Below are 19,191 nucleotides of genomic sequence, written 5' to 3' on the forward strand. Positions count from 1 at the left end.
GAAATGCAACGGGTGCACTGGAAAACATTGCCCACATTGTCTACTGAACACTTTCTAATACCCACCTCCAATATTACTGATGGTTGTTTTGACAAGACTCACCACCAAATTCTCCTTATATATTATTTTAAATATAATCTTCATAGTAGTTACTGTGAACTGCTGTGCCCCACTTGCCACTGGACACGAAGTTCCACAGTACTGCAGGACCATCTCAATGCATAAGCCACATGAATGACATTTTCCCTTCTTTTCACACTCTTCTGTAGGTAGCTTAACAGCTTTTTCTCACTGCATGTTTGTTACAGGCATTTTCTGTGTCCCAGACATTTTCCCTTTTGAAGGCAGAGTCACAAGCTCAGACCTCCACTGCCAACTAGAACAGATGTCAGAGCACAAACGCAGCACTGGCTGCAGCCACTGGCATTTTGTCTGGATAATATCACAATGAATTCAGGCAACCAGATGTGTCTGTCTGGCATTCACGAAGTGCTGTGTCAGTGGTAATGTCAGGGTTTAACAACGATCTCTTTTAGAACTAGGCACGAGGGAGAAATGTATAGTGAAGTTTTGAAAAAAAGTTCTGAAATGATAAAGGTGTAAACTCTCAGCAGTCCCAGAGGGAGCAGAACGCTAATCAATTCACAACATCCTTTCCTCACTTGCTTTCAAATGTTAATAGTAGAATACATCAACTGAAAATGGATGCCAAAGTGAAGAGATGATTTCCCTTGCTGGAAGCATTGTTTCTCTTTCAAGAGCCCATTCCACACTGTTATCCTGATTCCCTAGGAGTTGCACATCTTTCTTTACTGCTGCTGAAATTGTCCTTTTGCAACTGCAAGGATTCCAGTATCAGGACTTTATTCACAATGGTTAACAACTCTTAACTTGCAGTTACTCAAAGCAAGCAGGAAAAGCTTAAGAAAACCTCCGGTTTTTTAATAGAGAAATGTTTTTCTATCATTGCATTTCAGTGAAGAGGTGGTCAGTAGGAGACACCTACCTGGTACGTTTCTACAGGCTTTGTTTCCATGTTCAGATCCCAAACCTTGACAGTGAGGTAATCTCTTGTTAGCATGTATCTACCGCTGTGACTGAATTTGACATCTGACACTGAAGAGATAATTTCTGAAAAAAATGATCTATTACTGGGGTCTTCTGGTTCTTCATAAACTGTTTAAAGAAAAAGAAGCAAGGGAGAGATCAGAATTCTACAGAAGAAACACTTTGTTACACAACCTGTACTGTGTATTTCTTGAGAAACAAGGTAATCCACTACACAGAAGCACACAAAATAGAATTAATTCTATGCCCGGCACCTTTATCCTTTCTTTTTCATCTTTCTATGAACATTATCTTATCTTCATATAAAAATACAAACATAAGCTTCAAATTTACAGTAATTAACCTTATCACTGTGGTCCCAAAGCATCTCTTTGGGAAACTACATAAAATACAGCGTGCAGTTGACTACAGCTACAGAACAGCCAGGCTGTTCACCCATGGGCATCCATCCTGGGGTTCCCACATCCTGTTTTCTTGAACGTAACAAAGAATGCAGTTGTTCCTGTCACACAGGAGGTGTACAAGGGCCTTGACACCCCTGTTGGTTGTCTACAATCATGATATTGATGACTCATGTTGAATTGCCATTATTGAAACAACTCTTTTTTGTGAACCTCACCTCATTTGTTACAAGCCCATTATACTAACCAAGATCTCTTCATCCGTCCCCAAAAATCCCTCACAAATTCTAGCCCTGCCAGAGCTCGGAACTGAGGAGACCAGGTGGTGCTGGTGTCAGGTCCTATAGCTGGACACAGATGGCTGAAGAGAACATAAAGGCATAAGTCAACTCCTAAAGGAGCTCTGGGCCATTCCGTGGCCTTTCTACAGAACTCTGTAGCCCTGTGATTCAAATGACTTCACGTGGTGAAGTTCAGTAGGAAGTCAAAATTTCAGTCCTTCAGCTACCAGTAAAATCCTAGAATTACGAAGGTTGGAAAAGACCTCTAAGATCATCCAACCCTCCAACCATTCACCTATCACCAATGTTTCTTGCTAACCATGAAATCATGTCTTTCACTACAACATCTACATGTTTCTTTAACACCTCCAGGGCCAGAACCATGCTGTGAGTCAGTATGGTTCTGGCAGCTATGTCTAGAATATTCTTTGAAAACTGGCAATTTGGTGAGCCTGACTTCCAAGTTACAAAAGCAGGTGAAGAAAAGCCATTTCACAGAATCACAGCATCCTTAAGATTGGAAAAGATCTCCAAGTTCATCAAATCCAACCATCAACCCAACACCACCATGCCGTCTAAGATGAGATGTGCTGAAAGTAGAACAACTTTTTGCTGTCAGTCAAAACAGTCAAACTTTTTTGTGCAGTCCATTGGGACGGTTTTTTTTTCTCAGTTCATTTATCTATAGCTATGATTCAGCCTGCTGAAAGCAACAGAGTTACACTTTCCATCAGGTGAAATAATCAGCGGAAAGTTAAGGGTGAGTATGTGGGCGATGGATGAGGGGGTAATGCAAAAAAATGACGGGCAATTTTCTTTGGGGGTGTGCAGCGGAATGCAGCCAGGCATGCACATGGGAATAAGGTCTATATTTGTACATGTACAACACTTCTAAATGGCTCTGAACTATTTCAAAAGAGGGGGAAAAACTTTTCAGACAGACTGTAAACGAGCAACTTTAAATAGCTCTTTAAAAATTTGCCTAGACATTCTGCAAAGTAGGTATTTTGTAATTATCCTGTCAGATTTTCAATAGAATTCTGACGAGCACGAAGCAATTATCATTTCTCATACCTCTTGCCTTTAATCTGTCCAAACTACGTACTTGGTTGGCAAGAATTTCATCCTCCTAATTATGATGTGAAGTTGCTATTAAAACCAGAAAAGAAAAAGAAAACCTAACTGAACTACACCTTCATTTAGAGCTTAGATGTGTTTTCTCAGTTCTATGTGTCTCATCCAACTGCCAGTGATTAGAAGAGAAGTAATATTTGTACCTGGATGTTCTGTGTTTTGTTAATTAATGATATTAAGCCATTTCATCCCTTATCTGCACTGTTTATTGCTTTTCTAGCCTCACCACAGTTAATATTAGAATGACTTAGATTAATTAAGCTGCACCAACTACTGCAGGCATAAAAGCCCAATATCACTGCAGAAAGAAAGGCAGCAATTCTATGAGCAGAATTTCTTTGCAGGTATGCCCTACAGTAGCATAACTAAAGGAGGAGAATTGTTAAAGGAAATCAGGAGCAACTCTCGGTGTTACAAAGGAAGTGCAGCAACTACAGCATGCCTAACAACAGAACAGGGCACTGAGTGGCCTCGGGAAATGAAGGTGAGACAGAACACTTATGGTTCAGCTATCTGTGGTTTAGCATCAATGCAAGGGAACATGCACACTGCAGAAAGGCACACTGTCAGAATGGCTAATAAAGCTAGGCAACTGGAGGCAGAACAGCAATGAAGGCCATGCACCTGGTACGTTAATTCAGGCAAGCAACACAGATCTCGCTGGACTAGAATTTGGAATCTCAACTTCACTGAGATTTGACTGCAAAGTCTACTACACCCCCCAATTGATTCCTTGATTATTTCTAGGGCAGACACCATTCCTGCAATATGCAGTCCCTTTCTGCCAGGCTTCCTGCTCCCAAGTTGAAAACCAGGGTAGCTTTGCACAGAATTCCACACTTTGGGCAGAAGGATGGGCTGGGAGAGGAATACTTGCCAGAGCACTGTTTTCCTGAATTCTGAAGAAAGCCCGAGGCATAAAAATATGTTCTTTCTCAAAAGGAGCTGCCATCTGCTGAAAAGCTCTCATCTCACTTAAAAAACGATGATTGTTACTGTGCCTTGGATTTCTATGACCTAATGTAGACTATCGGTGGTTGCGAAAGGCACTGCCAAAGCGTGCACTTGCTGTGCAGAAATATATGCAGATATCTACAGTTTTATCACAGGAAAGTGATCAATCACACAGCATCACTGCACACATCACTGAAGAACAGCAAGCAGACTGTAACTAAGTGATATTTTAGGAGTCAACCAGCTATGAAACCCTAGCAATAGACAAAATATAACGTCAGCCTCAGAAAAAGGCTTGTGGCCTCAGAAAAGATTTTTCTCTTTTTGTTGATCCCATTTCCAAAAGTTCACATTTTTGATGCAGTCACCAATACCGCTGAAAATTACTGTTTTGTTTGCAGGCCTGAGCTTTAGTCACCACAGGGTCTATATTCTGGCACATGTTGTATGGTAACTGTTGAGTCACAGCCTGAACCACTGATTGAGCACCTGGGGAAAGGACCTGGTCAGCCTAGAGAGCACAGGCGAAGGCAATTCAGATGTGTGACCTGAAGGGCTGCAGCCTGGCTGCACCTCTCTTAGACCTCGTTTAAGTGCTGACTGCCACTGGGGAAATGTCTCTGGTTGGAGATCCGTCCCTTGTGGGGTCTTTCCTGTGAGCCTAGATCTTCAGAGATAGGTAAGTACCTTTACATCTCTGAAATACTATCCTATCCATGCTAGTCCTTTTGCTGTTATACTCCTGTATCACCCATCCACTACATGATTGTAACATGAATTTTAAAAAACAATAATGCTAAAGATGGCTTATAGGGTAGGTGCAGCGTCACAGTCCAAAACAGCACACACAATCCTGTATTCCTCCCCAGATCATCACAAGGAATACAGGTGATCCTTTATGCTATATTAATTATATTAAAGGCTAATGCCTCAGCAAAATTTTCAGAACTCCTCTCACATCCCTTTTCCTCTTGCCTTCACTCCTACCCAGATGAAACAGGAGCATGAGCTCTTCACAGCACGGCTGCAAGAGAGATAGTTCCCGAATTCAAATGTGAATAATGTCTTTCAAAGCACAAAGAATAAAAGATCTATTAAAGGGAAAGCAATAACAGTATCTGAGATAATATGGGGCAAGGGATTAAGAAAGCTATCTATTTGATATGATGAAAGTTTATCTGGAGGTACTTTTTATTTTCTACAGGAATTTATAAATGTATAAGGGCTTGATGGCATAAAAGAAAAGCCAACTATAATCAGTTAAACAAATCTTTCATTGCTTTTGAAGGGGAGAAATGTAGAGTATAAGCTTTGGCAAAATGTTGTTATTGTGGCCTGAGCACTTGATGATAACTGCAGAGGTTTACTGTGAAGTATCAGTAAACAAAACAAAGAGAGAAAGAGAGCTGGCAAGGGGAAGGCTCTGATAATACTGTGTACTCCTTGAGGCATGAAAACAGGAACCCTGAAGATGTCTGTTACTACCAAAAACCAAAAGCACAACTGTGGATAAAAACAACTTCTTGCTATTACAGAGCCAAAGAGATTTAAAAAGAAAACCAAAGATGAATCATGCCTACATGTATTTCAGAACACATGATTAGCTGAAAAGAAAACAAAAACACCTAAGGATGACGCCTTAGCAGCTTCACAGAGTTGGTAAGAAATTTCATAGGACAAAAATTATAACCAGTCTTATAAAATATAACATAGAACAAAGGTTCTCTTCCAGCTATATTCTATTTAAGGGCAAAAACCTTCCTGAGATTCTTCCTAGAGAATACTGTTAAAAGTTTGTATTCTGCCCTGAGAACATCTATTTGTACAAAAAAAAGGATGAAAAAGTGAAACTGGACTACTGACTACTCACTGCTTCTCCTGTTTAAAAACAAACAAACAAACAAAAACCTGCCATAGATATTGAAATAACAAGTGTCTGTAGTTTTCACACGTACAGTCGATGGCACTCGAAGGATCTGGCATTACGTAGGCTGAAGTACCTGGAAATCCTGCACCATGAGCTCCCAGCTCCCTGCCCCCTTTCAAAGACAGTTAACAGATGTTCAACATTCTCCAGCTCCTGCTCAAGGGTCACGGCTACACACTGGTGAAGACAGTTTGGGGGAACTCCAGAAAGAAAGGAGGGCAACTGATGAATAGGGAGGGGACTGCAGAGACCAGAGCCAGGAAAGATGCTGGAACAACAAAGGGAATCATTTGCTTTGTCCTGCCATGAACATAGACTGCAGCTAGGCTGAATTAAGGGCTTCTTGCAGGTAACCTCCAGGTTACAAACAAACACTCACAATAGGTGTTTTTCAACTGGATGCATACGAACTGGCAGTGGGTCAGGTATTCTCTCAGCGGGCTTCAAGCCACACCAGCACAGAAAACAGATGCAGTCCCAGGCCGAACAATTTCTCACCTAAATTCTCTCTTTCAGTCAGATCCCAAATGGAAATGGCTGCAACACCTAATAGAAGTGTGCTGAAAATGGTAATGAGAATGGAGAAATCTTGCCCTTCTGAACAGCGCAGCCAGGCAGCTTACCAGAGAGTCAAGAGCCAAGATGCTCTCTTGATAAACAAGAATTTTTAAACATCCTTTTTTTTTTTTTTCCTGGACTACATGGTTATATTAATGAAAACTTTCTTATAAAATATGACTCTAAGCTAAAATCTTACCACTGACTGACACACACTAATAAATTTAGATGGCGAATTAGCACAGATTCCCAGGAAAGCTGTGATCTGCCCAAAAACTAAGCTAAATGTCAAAGTTACATAAAAGTATGAACACTTTTTTGTAAACTATTTTCCACCACAGAAAACATGAAACCAACGTTATTTTTTTTGTGCATGTGTGCCATTTAGATTCAATTTGCTCACAGCTTGAGTTACGCTTAGTTCTGGTCTTATCTCTAAACTGGGAAAGGACCAAAGACACAAAAACAGGCAACAGCAATCACCAAAAGCATCAAATGAGCACAGAACAGCTAAATAGAATGGGAACCCTCAGTCTAGGCTGCTTTGAGTGGTCTGTAATTTTGAGTGGCACAGGATGGATGGATAAGGAAGGACAGGTACCCTTGTATATGTCTGTTCCAATCATCAAGCAGGGGTCAGCAAGGGGAACTAGGAAAGGGTAAGAACAGAACAGGTGGGAGCAGACATTTCTCCACACTACGCCTCATTAAGTTCAGGAGATTTCACTGACAGATATTGGGAATGGTAAAAAAATTATATACAGGCTCAAAAATAAACGCACAACTGTGAAATGCTCGTAAATTCAATCTTGCTAGTGTCCCTGAACCTCAAGTTTTCAACAGTAAACTACAAAGGGTAAAGATTATATATTTGCTCCATTCTTATATTTTCTGTTTCAGAGCTGGCAAGACCTCTGGTTTACCCATAGGTAGTCATTAATATGCAGTTTTAAATCCACTTCAGGATTTCATACTAAAATGTTCCTGAGTTCATTACAAGCAAACTAAAATCAGCTGCAGTGCTCCCTCCATGGTATCTTCATGCCTTTTTAGTTTCACTGCTTATGATGATAGTTTGATTTACCATTATTATTTATCTTCACCACCTCTGAATGTCTTACTGTATGCTGTTCAGACAACCCACCTGTGCATCTGGCATCTGTCAGGATGGTGAGCAATTCCTTGTGTATTGTTATATACATGTATAACAAGAATATACATACAAAGAGAAGGATTATGACATACACGTCGTAATATTCCTTTTCTTTTTCTCTATCTTAGTAAACAGTTTTATCCCAACCCACGCATTCCACTTTGTGGGTTCTTCTTTTCAATTCTCTCCCCATCCCACTGGGAAGGGGGTAGTTAGCAAACGACCATGTGGTGCAGAGCCACCTGCCAGGTTAAACCACAACGGTCAGTCGTTCTGTATTGCTCATCCTCTTTCAAACAAAAAAAAAAAAGAAAAAAGAAAAAAACCCCTTCTTTTTAAATTTGATTTTCTTTTTCTTTTTATAAAATTCAGAGGGCAGCTCTTCACGCCCTTTTCATCATTGTCCTTCTCTGAGCAAGGGTTTCAGGTGCCACCCCCACACCTCAAGTCTGAAATTCCACCTACCGCAGAGCATTCCTTTATCCAGTGACCTGTTATTAAAACTGGGCTCCTCATCAATACCTCTAGAGAATCTGACTTTTAGAAGTGGAGCCTCAAATCGATATTTAAGAATCTGTTTTACCATCTGTGGCGAGTTGCTGCAGCTTGTCACAAACCACAAGGGATGGTGCATTAGTGCTGAAAGGCAAAGCCAGATCAATAGCTAAGGATCAGTGGGTGGGAGCTTCACTATGGAGCTGCTTACATTAATGTAACTTTGCCAGTGAGTTTGTTAATAAAGAGAAATGGTGCTAAAAGAGCAAGGAATTGAAAAAAACGTGAGGCTAATCTGGAGGAACAATCATCTTTAAATCTCAGTCTCACAAAGACTTGCTTGCTTGTTTAATGCTGTGTGTTGTGAGCAATGCTGTGGAAGGTAATGGAACATGAAACTACTCCTGTACAGCCAAATTCATGCATAAGTCTTTCCAATCTTGATGTACAAGGTGAGCAATAAGTGATTTTTTTTCCCCATTGAAACAGGATCTTGAAAAAATAATGCTGATTTCAAGAGGTATTGAAAAGCAGTATTTGTTGCTATTAAAAAATTAAGCAAACAAGACAGAAATTTTAATAGTCTGAATAATTAAAAGAATCTTACAGCAATTATTTGCTTTATCTGTGTGTAGTTGGGGGAGAGGGGTTAATGAAACCTCTTCAATCATAAATCATTCACCACTGCTTCAGGCTTTTCTTTCTTCCTACTGTTTGATAGCTAGAAGTACATAAATCAGTCTTTTTCTTACTCTGATTTAATTTTAACATATCTTGCATAACTGGAGGAAACACTATACAGACATAATTGTATTTCTGCAGAAGCATTTCCTCATCTTCACTACCATATTTTGAATGTCTTTATTATACTTCCATATAAACTGAGCAGAATGGAAGCTCTGGAGCCCATGCTAAAGGCAATCTTCTACTACATTTCAACAAGATTCCTGCACAAGGAAAGATCCAATCCAGCACGTATTTACCATGTGTAAAATTAGAACACATCCTGAGTAGTAGTCATAATTACAAAATTATCAGGGTATAGGCACAGTTCTTCCCTTGGTATATAAAAGCATCAATGACTACGCCTTTGTAGCGCACACTTAAAAACAGATCCAGAAGTAGGATAAGGGGAACAAACTTTTGTTAAAGCGTGGGATTAAATCATCAAGGAAGCTCACATAAGATCCCTTCCTGTCATTCAAAACCTTGCAGATTTTGCCCAAATGGACATTACTTTGACAGCAGCTTCTCAGTGCACAAAGGGAGAATGCTGGCTGTCTCTCCCTCAGATGGTAATTTGACATGAAACCAGATGCAGAAATAAAAAGCGTTATTTCCAATGTAAAGCTCACATAAAAGAAAAACAAGTTGTCTCTTTTCCAGTCATACAATAAGCATCATTCATTTGAAAAGGTCAATATTAATTAGCAAATCCAGCAGGGATACTCTGTCACAGGCTTTTTTGTACTTCTGGTTGTTCTCTGTTGCAAATGAAAGATAATCCATATTCAGTTAGAAGTCTGAAAGCTGCCTTGTCTCTGTAATTGCAATCTCCCTTAAAAGGTTAGTAAATATCACTCATTTAACTTTTTAAATTCAACACATTCAAATATATCCTCCCTGATTTCTGTTTTGGCTGCTTCCACAGTCCAGAATTCTGAAGTTTAAAATCAAGACAATCTCTAAAAAAACCATTGGATAACCAAACTCAGTCAACTGCCAGGCTGGTAAGATAGTGTAATTTCTCCTAATGGAAGGGCTGGCACTTTCACGTCCAAATTTCAACTAAAAATGTGGTCAAGGGCTCTCATGGAAAGCAAAGGACACCACCGCATAATCTGGTCCCAAACCAAACCTGGAGTTCACTGTGCATTGCTCTGAAGACCACCTTACACCTTTTAGACATCAATTAACTGTTATGGTTTTACAGCAGTAATGCTTTGCACTTTGCAGGAGGACTCCAGAGAAGATGACTGCTAGGACTGCCTGTCATCTGTAAATGATCCCCTACTTCAAATAAGGGGGAGGATGACCCCAAGTTTCTATTCTAGAGACCACTATGGAAATAGAGGCAATAAATCTGAAACTGAACCCCCTTTTTCTCTGAAATATTTTTTTTCTAAATTTTGCACGTGGACAATGGATAATTGGAAACAATTTTTTAGTCTACAAAGACATTAAGAAATGAACACTAAAAAAATGCTTAAAGCAACATATCACATTTAAGCAGATTACATCTTCTAAAGTATGCAATAACTCTTAAGATATTAAGGCTATTACACTGAATATCAATAAGAGTTATACTCCAGTGACTTAAATTTCCATGCTGCATAAATATACAGTTTCCATTTTCCTCTTAATTCTGAGCTTAGTAATTCTGATAAACTCTTGAAAAATTTCTTTCACTTCTTTTCATTTCTTTCCAGATTCACATGCTCAAGCTGTTTTCTCTCACTGGTTGCTTCAATGCATGATGTGCTGAAACAGCAGTATGTACCTACCTAGTCTAACAGCTGTTTGGAAGAATGTATCTCCCAGCACATTCATAAGGAATTCTGAACACAGCATTAGTGAGACAAAACAAATTAGCAACTATTCATTAATCAAACAGTTGTGCCTTAAATTGCTGCAAGAATTCTTCATTCAGGAGAATCATAATGCATCAATAGCCTCTAACTTGTCTTTATTAACTGAATATTTTGTATGACAATTTCTGGAATTAGGGACAGGTTCCTCTGTTGCTTGGATGCTCCTAGCTGGCTGCTCTAACAGTGAGGTTATTTCAGCTGTTAGCTCCCCTAGTTTTCCAGCTCTCACAGATTCCCTGCATACTGCCTTTATACACTGCACTGTCACACGTTGCCTGAATTACACCTCAAAAAAAAACATCATTATCCCGTATTATTTAGATGAATATTGTGATATTGATATAAATATTGATCTTCTTCCATAATATTTAAATCATTTCCCCATTTCTTCATGCTGGAGTCTGACTTTCGTAATCATTTTAAATCTTTACCTGTAATCCCACAGATTGCAAAAACACTTTTTTCCTCTAATGTTCTAAATAAGAAGGGTTATGAGTCTTTTTTTATGCCCCTCTCCAGAAAATTTTGATGGAACTATCTATCTCCTACTATTTGCCAAGTCTGACAATAAAATGAAGCAGTATTATGTATGTATCTCTCCCACAGTTGCAGATTGGGCTCTCCTGGATATCCATTTGTAATGGCCACATGTTTTGCTTCTGATTGCTCACCCGACGTTGTATGATCTATTAAAGATGTGTTATAAGAAGCAGTTTCAGGTAGTCTATTAGAAAAATAACATATTTTATCACACCTTATCGGTATCTCAAAGACCATTTAAAACTCAGCTACTGACCTGATATTCTTTCAATGCCTTATGGATGGATTTGGTAGTTTGAGACAGTTTTTCTGTGGGACAGAGGTTCCCACTACAGCTCATCATACAGATTGGCAGCTTGCTAATCAATCTCAGCCCAGGCACCAAAGATAAGCAGATACAGAAGTCTCTTCCATGTCAGAGCCATAAAACATTAATATGGAAAACCATGTAGCATTGCTGTCACTGATGCTGAATAGAGAGATTTCACCACTGAATTTAGCAAAACAGAAATCTTCAACAACAGTATAATTTATTAACATCCTATGCCAGTGATTTCTACTACAGATATTAACTTTGACATTTATTTATATAGTATAAATATATAAAGTATATAAATATATAGTATATAAATATATACTATATTTATTTGTATAGTATAACACAGTATTACTTGTAGCATGCTCTAGACTTGCAGAAATGGAGGGGCCCTTCCTCCAAAAGCTGCAGGAGACACCAGCCTAACCATAGAGATTTGTATAACAAAAGGTCTTGGAAAAAAATAAAACCAGAAGTTCACAACATATCCTCAGCATCCAGGTATTTTTATAGGTAATATTGGGTCTTTTATCCCTAAAAATGCATATGCTCACCACAATCTCAGAACAGCATCTGAAGTACAGATTGTCATGAAATGAGACTGACTGAAGAAAGTAGAGTTGCATGGGAGAACACGAGAGTTTACAGTGACTCTAGTCATAGCTGTTTTGTTTGGAAAGTCATGCCAGTCATGAGTATGAAAGGCATGAAGAGAAGTTGAGCTAGGCGAGTAAGATGTCAATCATGCATGTAACCATGTACAAAACAACAGTAAAGAGGAATCAGATGCAACAAGAATGTACTAGAGAGGTGATCATGCAAGCATTTGATCTCCCAGATTGTTTGATTCCAAAGATACATCCTTTCTGGTTGCTACAGTCTTTACATCATCAGTTTTGCATGCTTCTGAGATCTATATTGAAATCACTCCAATCAATAGGTTTCCTCCTTTTAATGCTTTGAAAGTTCTACTATTACCTTCTCAATTTTGTACTGTACATGCTCTACACACTTGGCTTCTCAATGAGCTTGACTTATTGCAGCAATGCTACATTAAATGGCTATTTTCTAACTCACAGATCTGGAAAATAGGGTTTAATCAAAGACCATTCGACCCTGAACTCCCTTCTGGCATAAAATGCCTTCTTTCATCGAGGGTTACTGTATTCTTGTTTTAATAAGTTATGATTGGCACATGGCACTGAATTACAGGGGCAAGAAGGACATATTAGTAGGAAGAAATGAAAGTATTATGGGACAGGATAACTCACAACAATGCAACAGGTCAGACTGTGCTTGCCTTTTACTTCATAGTAATGATTCCTCCTGCATGTATGAGGGCATAGAGCTAACGAAAGTAAAACACTTAGCAACTTGTCCTGAAAGTTTATTTTCTTCAGTTGGAAATCACAACCTAAGAGGTTCTGAGCACGTGCAGTACTCCTTGCAGCCAAAAGGTCTTCCCCTAGACTCTTTACTATATTTATTTCAGTTAAAAAAAAATAACTGTGCTAAATTACGCAGCGCTTAAGTCTCACTTAAATCTTCAAGTATTTTCTTTTCCCTGTCCTACTAATAAGGCCCACCTACCTCAAAAGGTTCAGATACAAACTGATACAAAACCACTTACATGACCCCTGCACTAAGAAAGTTTCTCCCAGATTTCCTTCCCAATGACTGAACATTGCCAAAGACAGTGAAGACCTGATTCTGTGAGATAAAAGTGTTCTAGAAGTCCAGTCCTTAAGGTGCCTAATGCAAAACCACCACAGCTCATTAGGTTCTCAGCTCCTCACTGGAAACCACCACATGACACAATGTCTGCTGTTTTTCAGTCTTAGAAGATAAGGAATAAAAAGATTGATTGCATAAGGAAAAGCACCTGGGCTTGCCAGGATAATGGTGGCATAGCTTATATTCTGTCTTACCAGCAAGACATTACAAACACACATTTTCCTTCATCCCTTTGTTTGAGGACAGCCTCACGCTCTACTTGTTCTTAGGTAGGCTTCAAACACAAGTGGTTGTGAATTAGAGGCTACATCTCAAAGTCTTACACGCTATATAAAATCACATTAAGACATGACATCTTCTATGAGAACACAATATGGTGGCTTTGGGTGGTTTTTGTTTCTAGGGGTTTTTATTTGAGTTGCCTGATTAATCACAAACTTGTTGAGGATGGAAGGGATCGACACAAAGTACAATAAACATAAGGAAGGACTTACGCTTGGAATGTTTGTCACAGAGGGCTGATGCTCTCATGTCACAGAGTCTCAGGGAGCCTTTGCTGCTGCTGTAGACAAAGAGATTGCAGTGATGGGGATGAAACTCAGAGGCTGTAATTACTTCTGTCAGGTCCTCCATATTGGCTGGCTTTATATCTACAATGTCTGAACGGAAGTTTCATTAAGGAAAATTGAGTTGTTTGCAGGTTGTTTATGACTCTTACAGCCTTCTTGAAGGAAGCATAGTGATCTAAACAGCATCCATAAACTTAATACTCTTAGATAGAGATGTTCTAGACGGGGCATTTGTTTGTCTCATCCAGACAGAATCCAAAAACCACTACTGGATAACAGTTCTACAGCAGATGTCATGAGTAGTCAACATTTGTCCATGCTATGTACATAGAGAAATCAAATAAATAGTATTTAAGATTTGGAATTCCCACCTTCATTAAACCAAGTGAGAGTAGGTAGCTAAATCTCCTGTATTTGACATTGACATTACTGCTGTACCCCAGATAACACTGATGGATAGAGAACAATGTACAACTCAGACCTGCTCACTCCAGGAAAGGTTCGCTGGGTTTTATAAACAGGCATCTGAATCTAAACAGTGTTTGTGCCGTAAGTTAAAAGCCTCAAACAACAAACATGTTTTTGCAAAGGTAAATGTGTACAAAACCAGAACTTAGCCAAACAATTTTGTGTACATATCTAATATTATCATTTACTTTAAAAAAAAAAAAAAAAAAGTTTTGCAAAACAAAATTGAGCACAGTGTTGATTTTACTGCTCGGACTCTAATACTTGCAAAAGTATTAGAAATTTTATTCTTCTTTTCACATAAAAGATGCTCAATACTGAAATCAATATTAATTTCTGTAATCAAGAACAATACATCTGGATCATTTAAGTGGACATAATCTGGAACAAAAGAAACACCAAAATGTAGTTTCCCAAGCACAGATCTGTCAGTTGGAACCCCAGATATTATCCTCATCAAGTGCAACTCACTCGAGGCCTTCCCAGTATGTATCCACCCATACATGCTACCTACTTTGGGGAGTAACCCAGCAAGCATTTATTTTGAGAAGGCCAGCCTGTGGAAGATTGCTGATAAAGAATGAAAGAGTCTCATGAGAAAGCTCTAAGAAAGCAGTATATATAAAATGAAAGAAGAGTGCATATGTAAAGCAGTGTATTTACATAAGACTGTGCATTTTCACATGGCCGTTAGATAATCCACTGTAGATAAGCCATCCAAATGTTAACAAATCCTTGGAAGATGAAGAAGAGTAACATTACCCTATTTTGCTGATGAGGCTCAGAGAGACAGAAAATGATTTGCATAAGATCACATGGGAAATGCACGACAGAACAAACTCAAATCTATTGAGCCCCACTTCAGTTCTCTAACCCCGGATCATCTCAGTGCCTGGATTCCCCAAACATAAAATTTGAATCAGCTGACATTCAAAATTTAAACAACTCAGAGGATAAGATAAATGAGAAAATCTGTTTTACCAATGGCAAGAGAAATCATGTCTCAGGGATACTGGGCTGGTTTCAGTTCCCTCTGTTCACATTTCCTAATGAAAGATTTTTAATTGATTTCTGCGGGAGTAAGGTTGAGTCCATCACCAACTTTATATTCTGTACTTTCATCTTTCCAAAAATGCAGATTTAGAGACACTGCAGTAGAATTAAACATAACAATACAAAAGATTCAGAGATAATTATTTTGAGGACTCTGCATAAACAAATACCACACACTGACTATTTTACACCACATGATTTTAAAAGCAAAGCATCAGCAAGATTATAAATACTTCGTGACATTCAATAACAACTGGGAAATGAATTAATATTTCACTTCAACTGCATTCCCTCTTGCACTTTCACATCCATCTCCAATAATCCACCATGATTAATACTAGTGCAATGAATATTAAGATGTAGCTACATTGATTTACCTAATCTTATAAATTATCACTAAATCGTCTTGAAAATTAATAGGAAGAAAAATAACCTTTATTCAGTTATTTGTGTTTTGTATATCTGTCTCAAGAAATACATTTAAGTGAAAGCAATTGCATTCAGTGATTGAATTGCTTTCAGGAGTTCAGAGAAATTATAGTAACTCAATACAAGAATTTCACCTCTCAGCACAGAGATGAATTATTGCTGAGCAATGAGAAAGATATAAAAAATAAATAGAGTATGTGAAGAGTCATGGTAAGTATCATTTTTCTGGATGTTGTGGACAATGTTGACAAATTTCCCTTCATTGTATAAAATGAATAACCCTATGCTGAATAATGAAATTAAGCATTCCATTTGCCTGCCAGAAAAGCATAAAATACTTTAAACAGACTGTATTTCCAGATGTGATCTAAATCTCCACTGAGGAAAAAACTCATTGCCTACTGAGGATCATGGAGAAAATGCACCACAGGAAATTCATTGTTTCATCCGATTTAGAAAAAAAACAACTAACACTTGTATTAAGGGGAATAATCAAAGGAATAGAGAGCTGTGGAAGATACTCCAAGCAATAGAAGGAAAAACAGCTTTTGCTTTGACAGCTATAAAACCCAATGTATCAAATGAAGAGCATGTCACACAAAAGAATATTTTCCTCCTCTTGTGATTTTTGCCATCTATTTGAAAACAATCAAATACAGCTTGACATGTGATGTGTGGAAACTGTATTTAAACTAGTATGACATGGGCAAGCATCTCCCATGAGACACTGCATTTCCATTTTTCCATCTTCCCTTTTTTTCCCCTTTTTAAACACAATGTCTCTCAGCAGGAAAATATCTAAAAACTTGGCCCTGACAATGTTGCTCAGAAATCTGCCATTTGGTGAACTAGCAGAGCTCAATGAAAAGGATATTTGGCAGAAATTGATTAAATGAAAATGTCATTGCTGAAAAGTATTCTAATGTCAGAAAGCTATAGAGCCACTTCTAAACTAATGGCTTCCCTTGCAATTTTATCTCATGGAAAGATGTCTGGATCAGGTCGCAGTCCTTCTCCCTCAGTTCACCCACATGTCAAGCATCAAAGTCACATTTGAGTCCTAGTCTACCACACCATGTGATGCATTTCCAAGGTGTGCAAAAAAAACATAAAGACCAACACTTTCAAAGAGAATGAATGACTTAACAGCCTACAATTGGCAGTGCACAGGGATATAACTGTTGTCCTTAAAAGAAAAAAAACAACAGACCTTAGTGCTACTGGGCCTGAACAGGAATTTCCCTCAGAAAATGAGAAAGGTCTTCACACTGCTTTCACTCTCATACAGGCTTGCCAAGGAGGAATTTCCAGCCCTGGCAGATTGCACTAAGAGAAGGCTGATCTGGTGCCTTGGCAGCTATAGGGAATACATTAGCAGAATTTTCAGTCCTTAACATTAGAACAAGTCTCTGTTCCTCCTATACCACCTATTTGCCACCTCCTTATATACCAGGTGTCACCACTATTGCTTAAGGAAAAGCACAATTAACAATGCGCAACAACACGCAGTTGGAGGGATGCAATCTGAGTGCAGAATTCAGTTACACTGTATGATCAGCTGTATTCCATTTGTGCTGCTGTTGCGCAGCTGATAATAAAATGAGGACAACAGGACGAAGATGATTTGTTCCACTGCCTCTGGGCCACTAGTCAAGCAGAAAAATGTGAGATGCCTCTGCGAGAAGCCGCTCCATGAAGTTTCTTCTAGTGCAGGTTACAACCATAACCCTCACCTTGATCCAAAATGTCAGCTGATCAGACTTCTCCATTTGATCAGCCAGAGCATACATGAGCATGTGTGCTTAATGCTCATGCCAGAACATGTATTACGAGACAGTGGAAAATACACAGGGCTCCTGCTGAGCAAAACAGGTTCCAGAATGAGTTTCCCTGTATGATAATGGATACATAGCTCTTTCCTCAAAACAGATTAAATTCCCTTTGAAGTGAACAGTATGCATAAAGAAACAGCTGCTTCATCTTCTAGAAACCAACAAGGAATACTATCAGAAACCAAATCTTGTAGATAACAAACTTACAACTCAGAAGATACAGCACATAAAGGACTTATTCCTAGTTGCATTCATTTGGATTCATTTTTGTATCTTCTGCATGTTCGCTGAAGGAAGGAAATCACTGGCATATTCACATTCAGGCTGCAGAAAAGAATTTAACTGCATCTCAACTGCAATGCAGGAGAGGCTTTATTTAGGAAGTCAGACAGAATTTTCCTTAGTAACTTCATAAGAAAAAAAAAATCCTCTTTTTATTTCAATATATGCTGTTTTGTCACTTTATTTTTACCCCTGAGTGGGATTTGTTTTCTTTTTAAATTTGTAAGCACTTTCAAAAAATAAAATTCAGCATAGCACATCCTTCCAGACTTGGCTATTACTTGTGTTTTCCACAGAGGTCTGTTCCAGCTCCTAATTTTGTCTGCATCTCACACCTACATCCTAGCCTAGACCTAGAAATATTCACTGACTAGGAGCTGAAATCAATAGCAATTCATGGAAGCTGCCAGGGCTTCAGTTTAGGGTAATTGATTGCTGTGGTCCTGTTGAGGCTCTACACTTTTAATATAAGCATTTCTCCAAGTGATTTCTTCTGTTAGTAATTTAGTGCACACAATTTTCATTATAAGGAGGGAACTGTGATGCTTACAAATCAAGCTCTACCAGTTTTACACTTCCTACATGGTGGTTATATCATTCCTATACCATGTGTCAACTGAGGGAATTCATTCCAAATACTCAGTTTGCTTGCAGGCTGCATCTGCAGAGAGCAGAGAAAGGATCAGGCCTCAGCATGCACGATGTGATTACATCAATTTACTACGAAAGGCAGAAGAGAGCCCTAACTTTTTAATAGCTATCCTCTCACTGTTTCTTCTCATTCCTTAAAGATGTAACATATGTTTACACTGTTGAAGGACAATTCTGCAGTAGGCATGTCACAACACTAAGGATGCTACTGGATAGATTCCAGCTTTTTAATCTCTTTGTCCAAGAGTCAAGGACTTCTGGAATGGATTATCAATAGGTTAATGATTTTGGCCTGTTTGTCAAATTTCTGTCTCTTACCTTAGGCAGAGAGATGACCCAGTATTTATTCTCTAAGTACTCCTAATAGCCAATGTCAATGCTTTTTATCATGCAACATTCTCCCACTGCTCCACTAAAAGCATGTGCTATATGGGTTTTATTAAAAGCCCAGGGAGTTGCAATTATGTTGTCTGTGCCATTTTACTCTTCTGAACCACGAAAAAAGAAACTGCTGCATAAGTGTTTGCTCCTTCAAGCTGTCTTGTACCTAATATCTGCTAATGCAAGGTATTGATCCATTTGTGAAAATGACTTAGTAGTACAAGGTCAGCCCAATTCCATTTTTAAATTCCACAGTCCATACAACAATGATTCTTCAAGATATCAAACTGGAGCTGGGAATTCTGGCAGCCACCTCACACACGGATGGGGATTTGCTGATGTTGATTGGCAACAAAATGTTTCCATTGAAGGCA

General features: G+C 38.7%; 1 protein-coding gene across 9 annotated transcripts in view; it reads right to left on the reverse strand.

Annotated features, from left to right (window-relative positions):
• PPP2R2C (protein phosphatase 2 regulatory subunit Bgamma) overlaps positions 1 to 19,191 on the reverse strand; it is a 168,253-nt gene that overhangs the window by 10,762 nt on the left and 138,300 nt on the right. For all 9 annotated transcript variants that reach the window (XM_048941497.1, XM_048941506.1, XM_048941501.1 and 6 more), the window contains 2 exons: positions 13,647 to 13,811; positions 1,007 to 1,176 (listed from right to left, as the gene is read on the reverse strand). In XM_048941497.1, the coding sequence (XP_048797454.1) occupies positions 1,007 to 1,176; positions 13,647 to 13,811 (335 nt within the window). The remainder of the gene's footprint in view (positions 1 to 1,006; positions 1,177 to 13,646; positions 13,812 to 19,191) is intronic.

The sequence above is a fragment of the Lagopus muta genome, chromosome 4 (assembly GCF_023343835.1).
Source record: "Lagopus muta isolate bLagMut1 chromosome 4, bLagMut1 primary, whole genome shotgun sequence".
Taxonomy (NCBI): Eukaryota; Metazoa; Chordata; class Aves; order Galliformes; family Phasianidae; genus Lagopus; species Lagopus muta.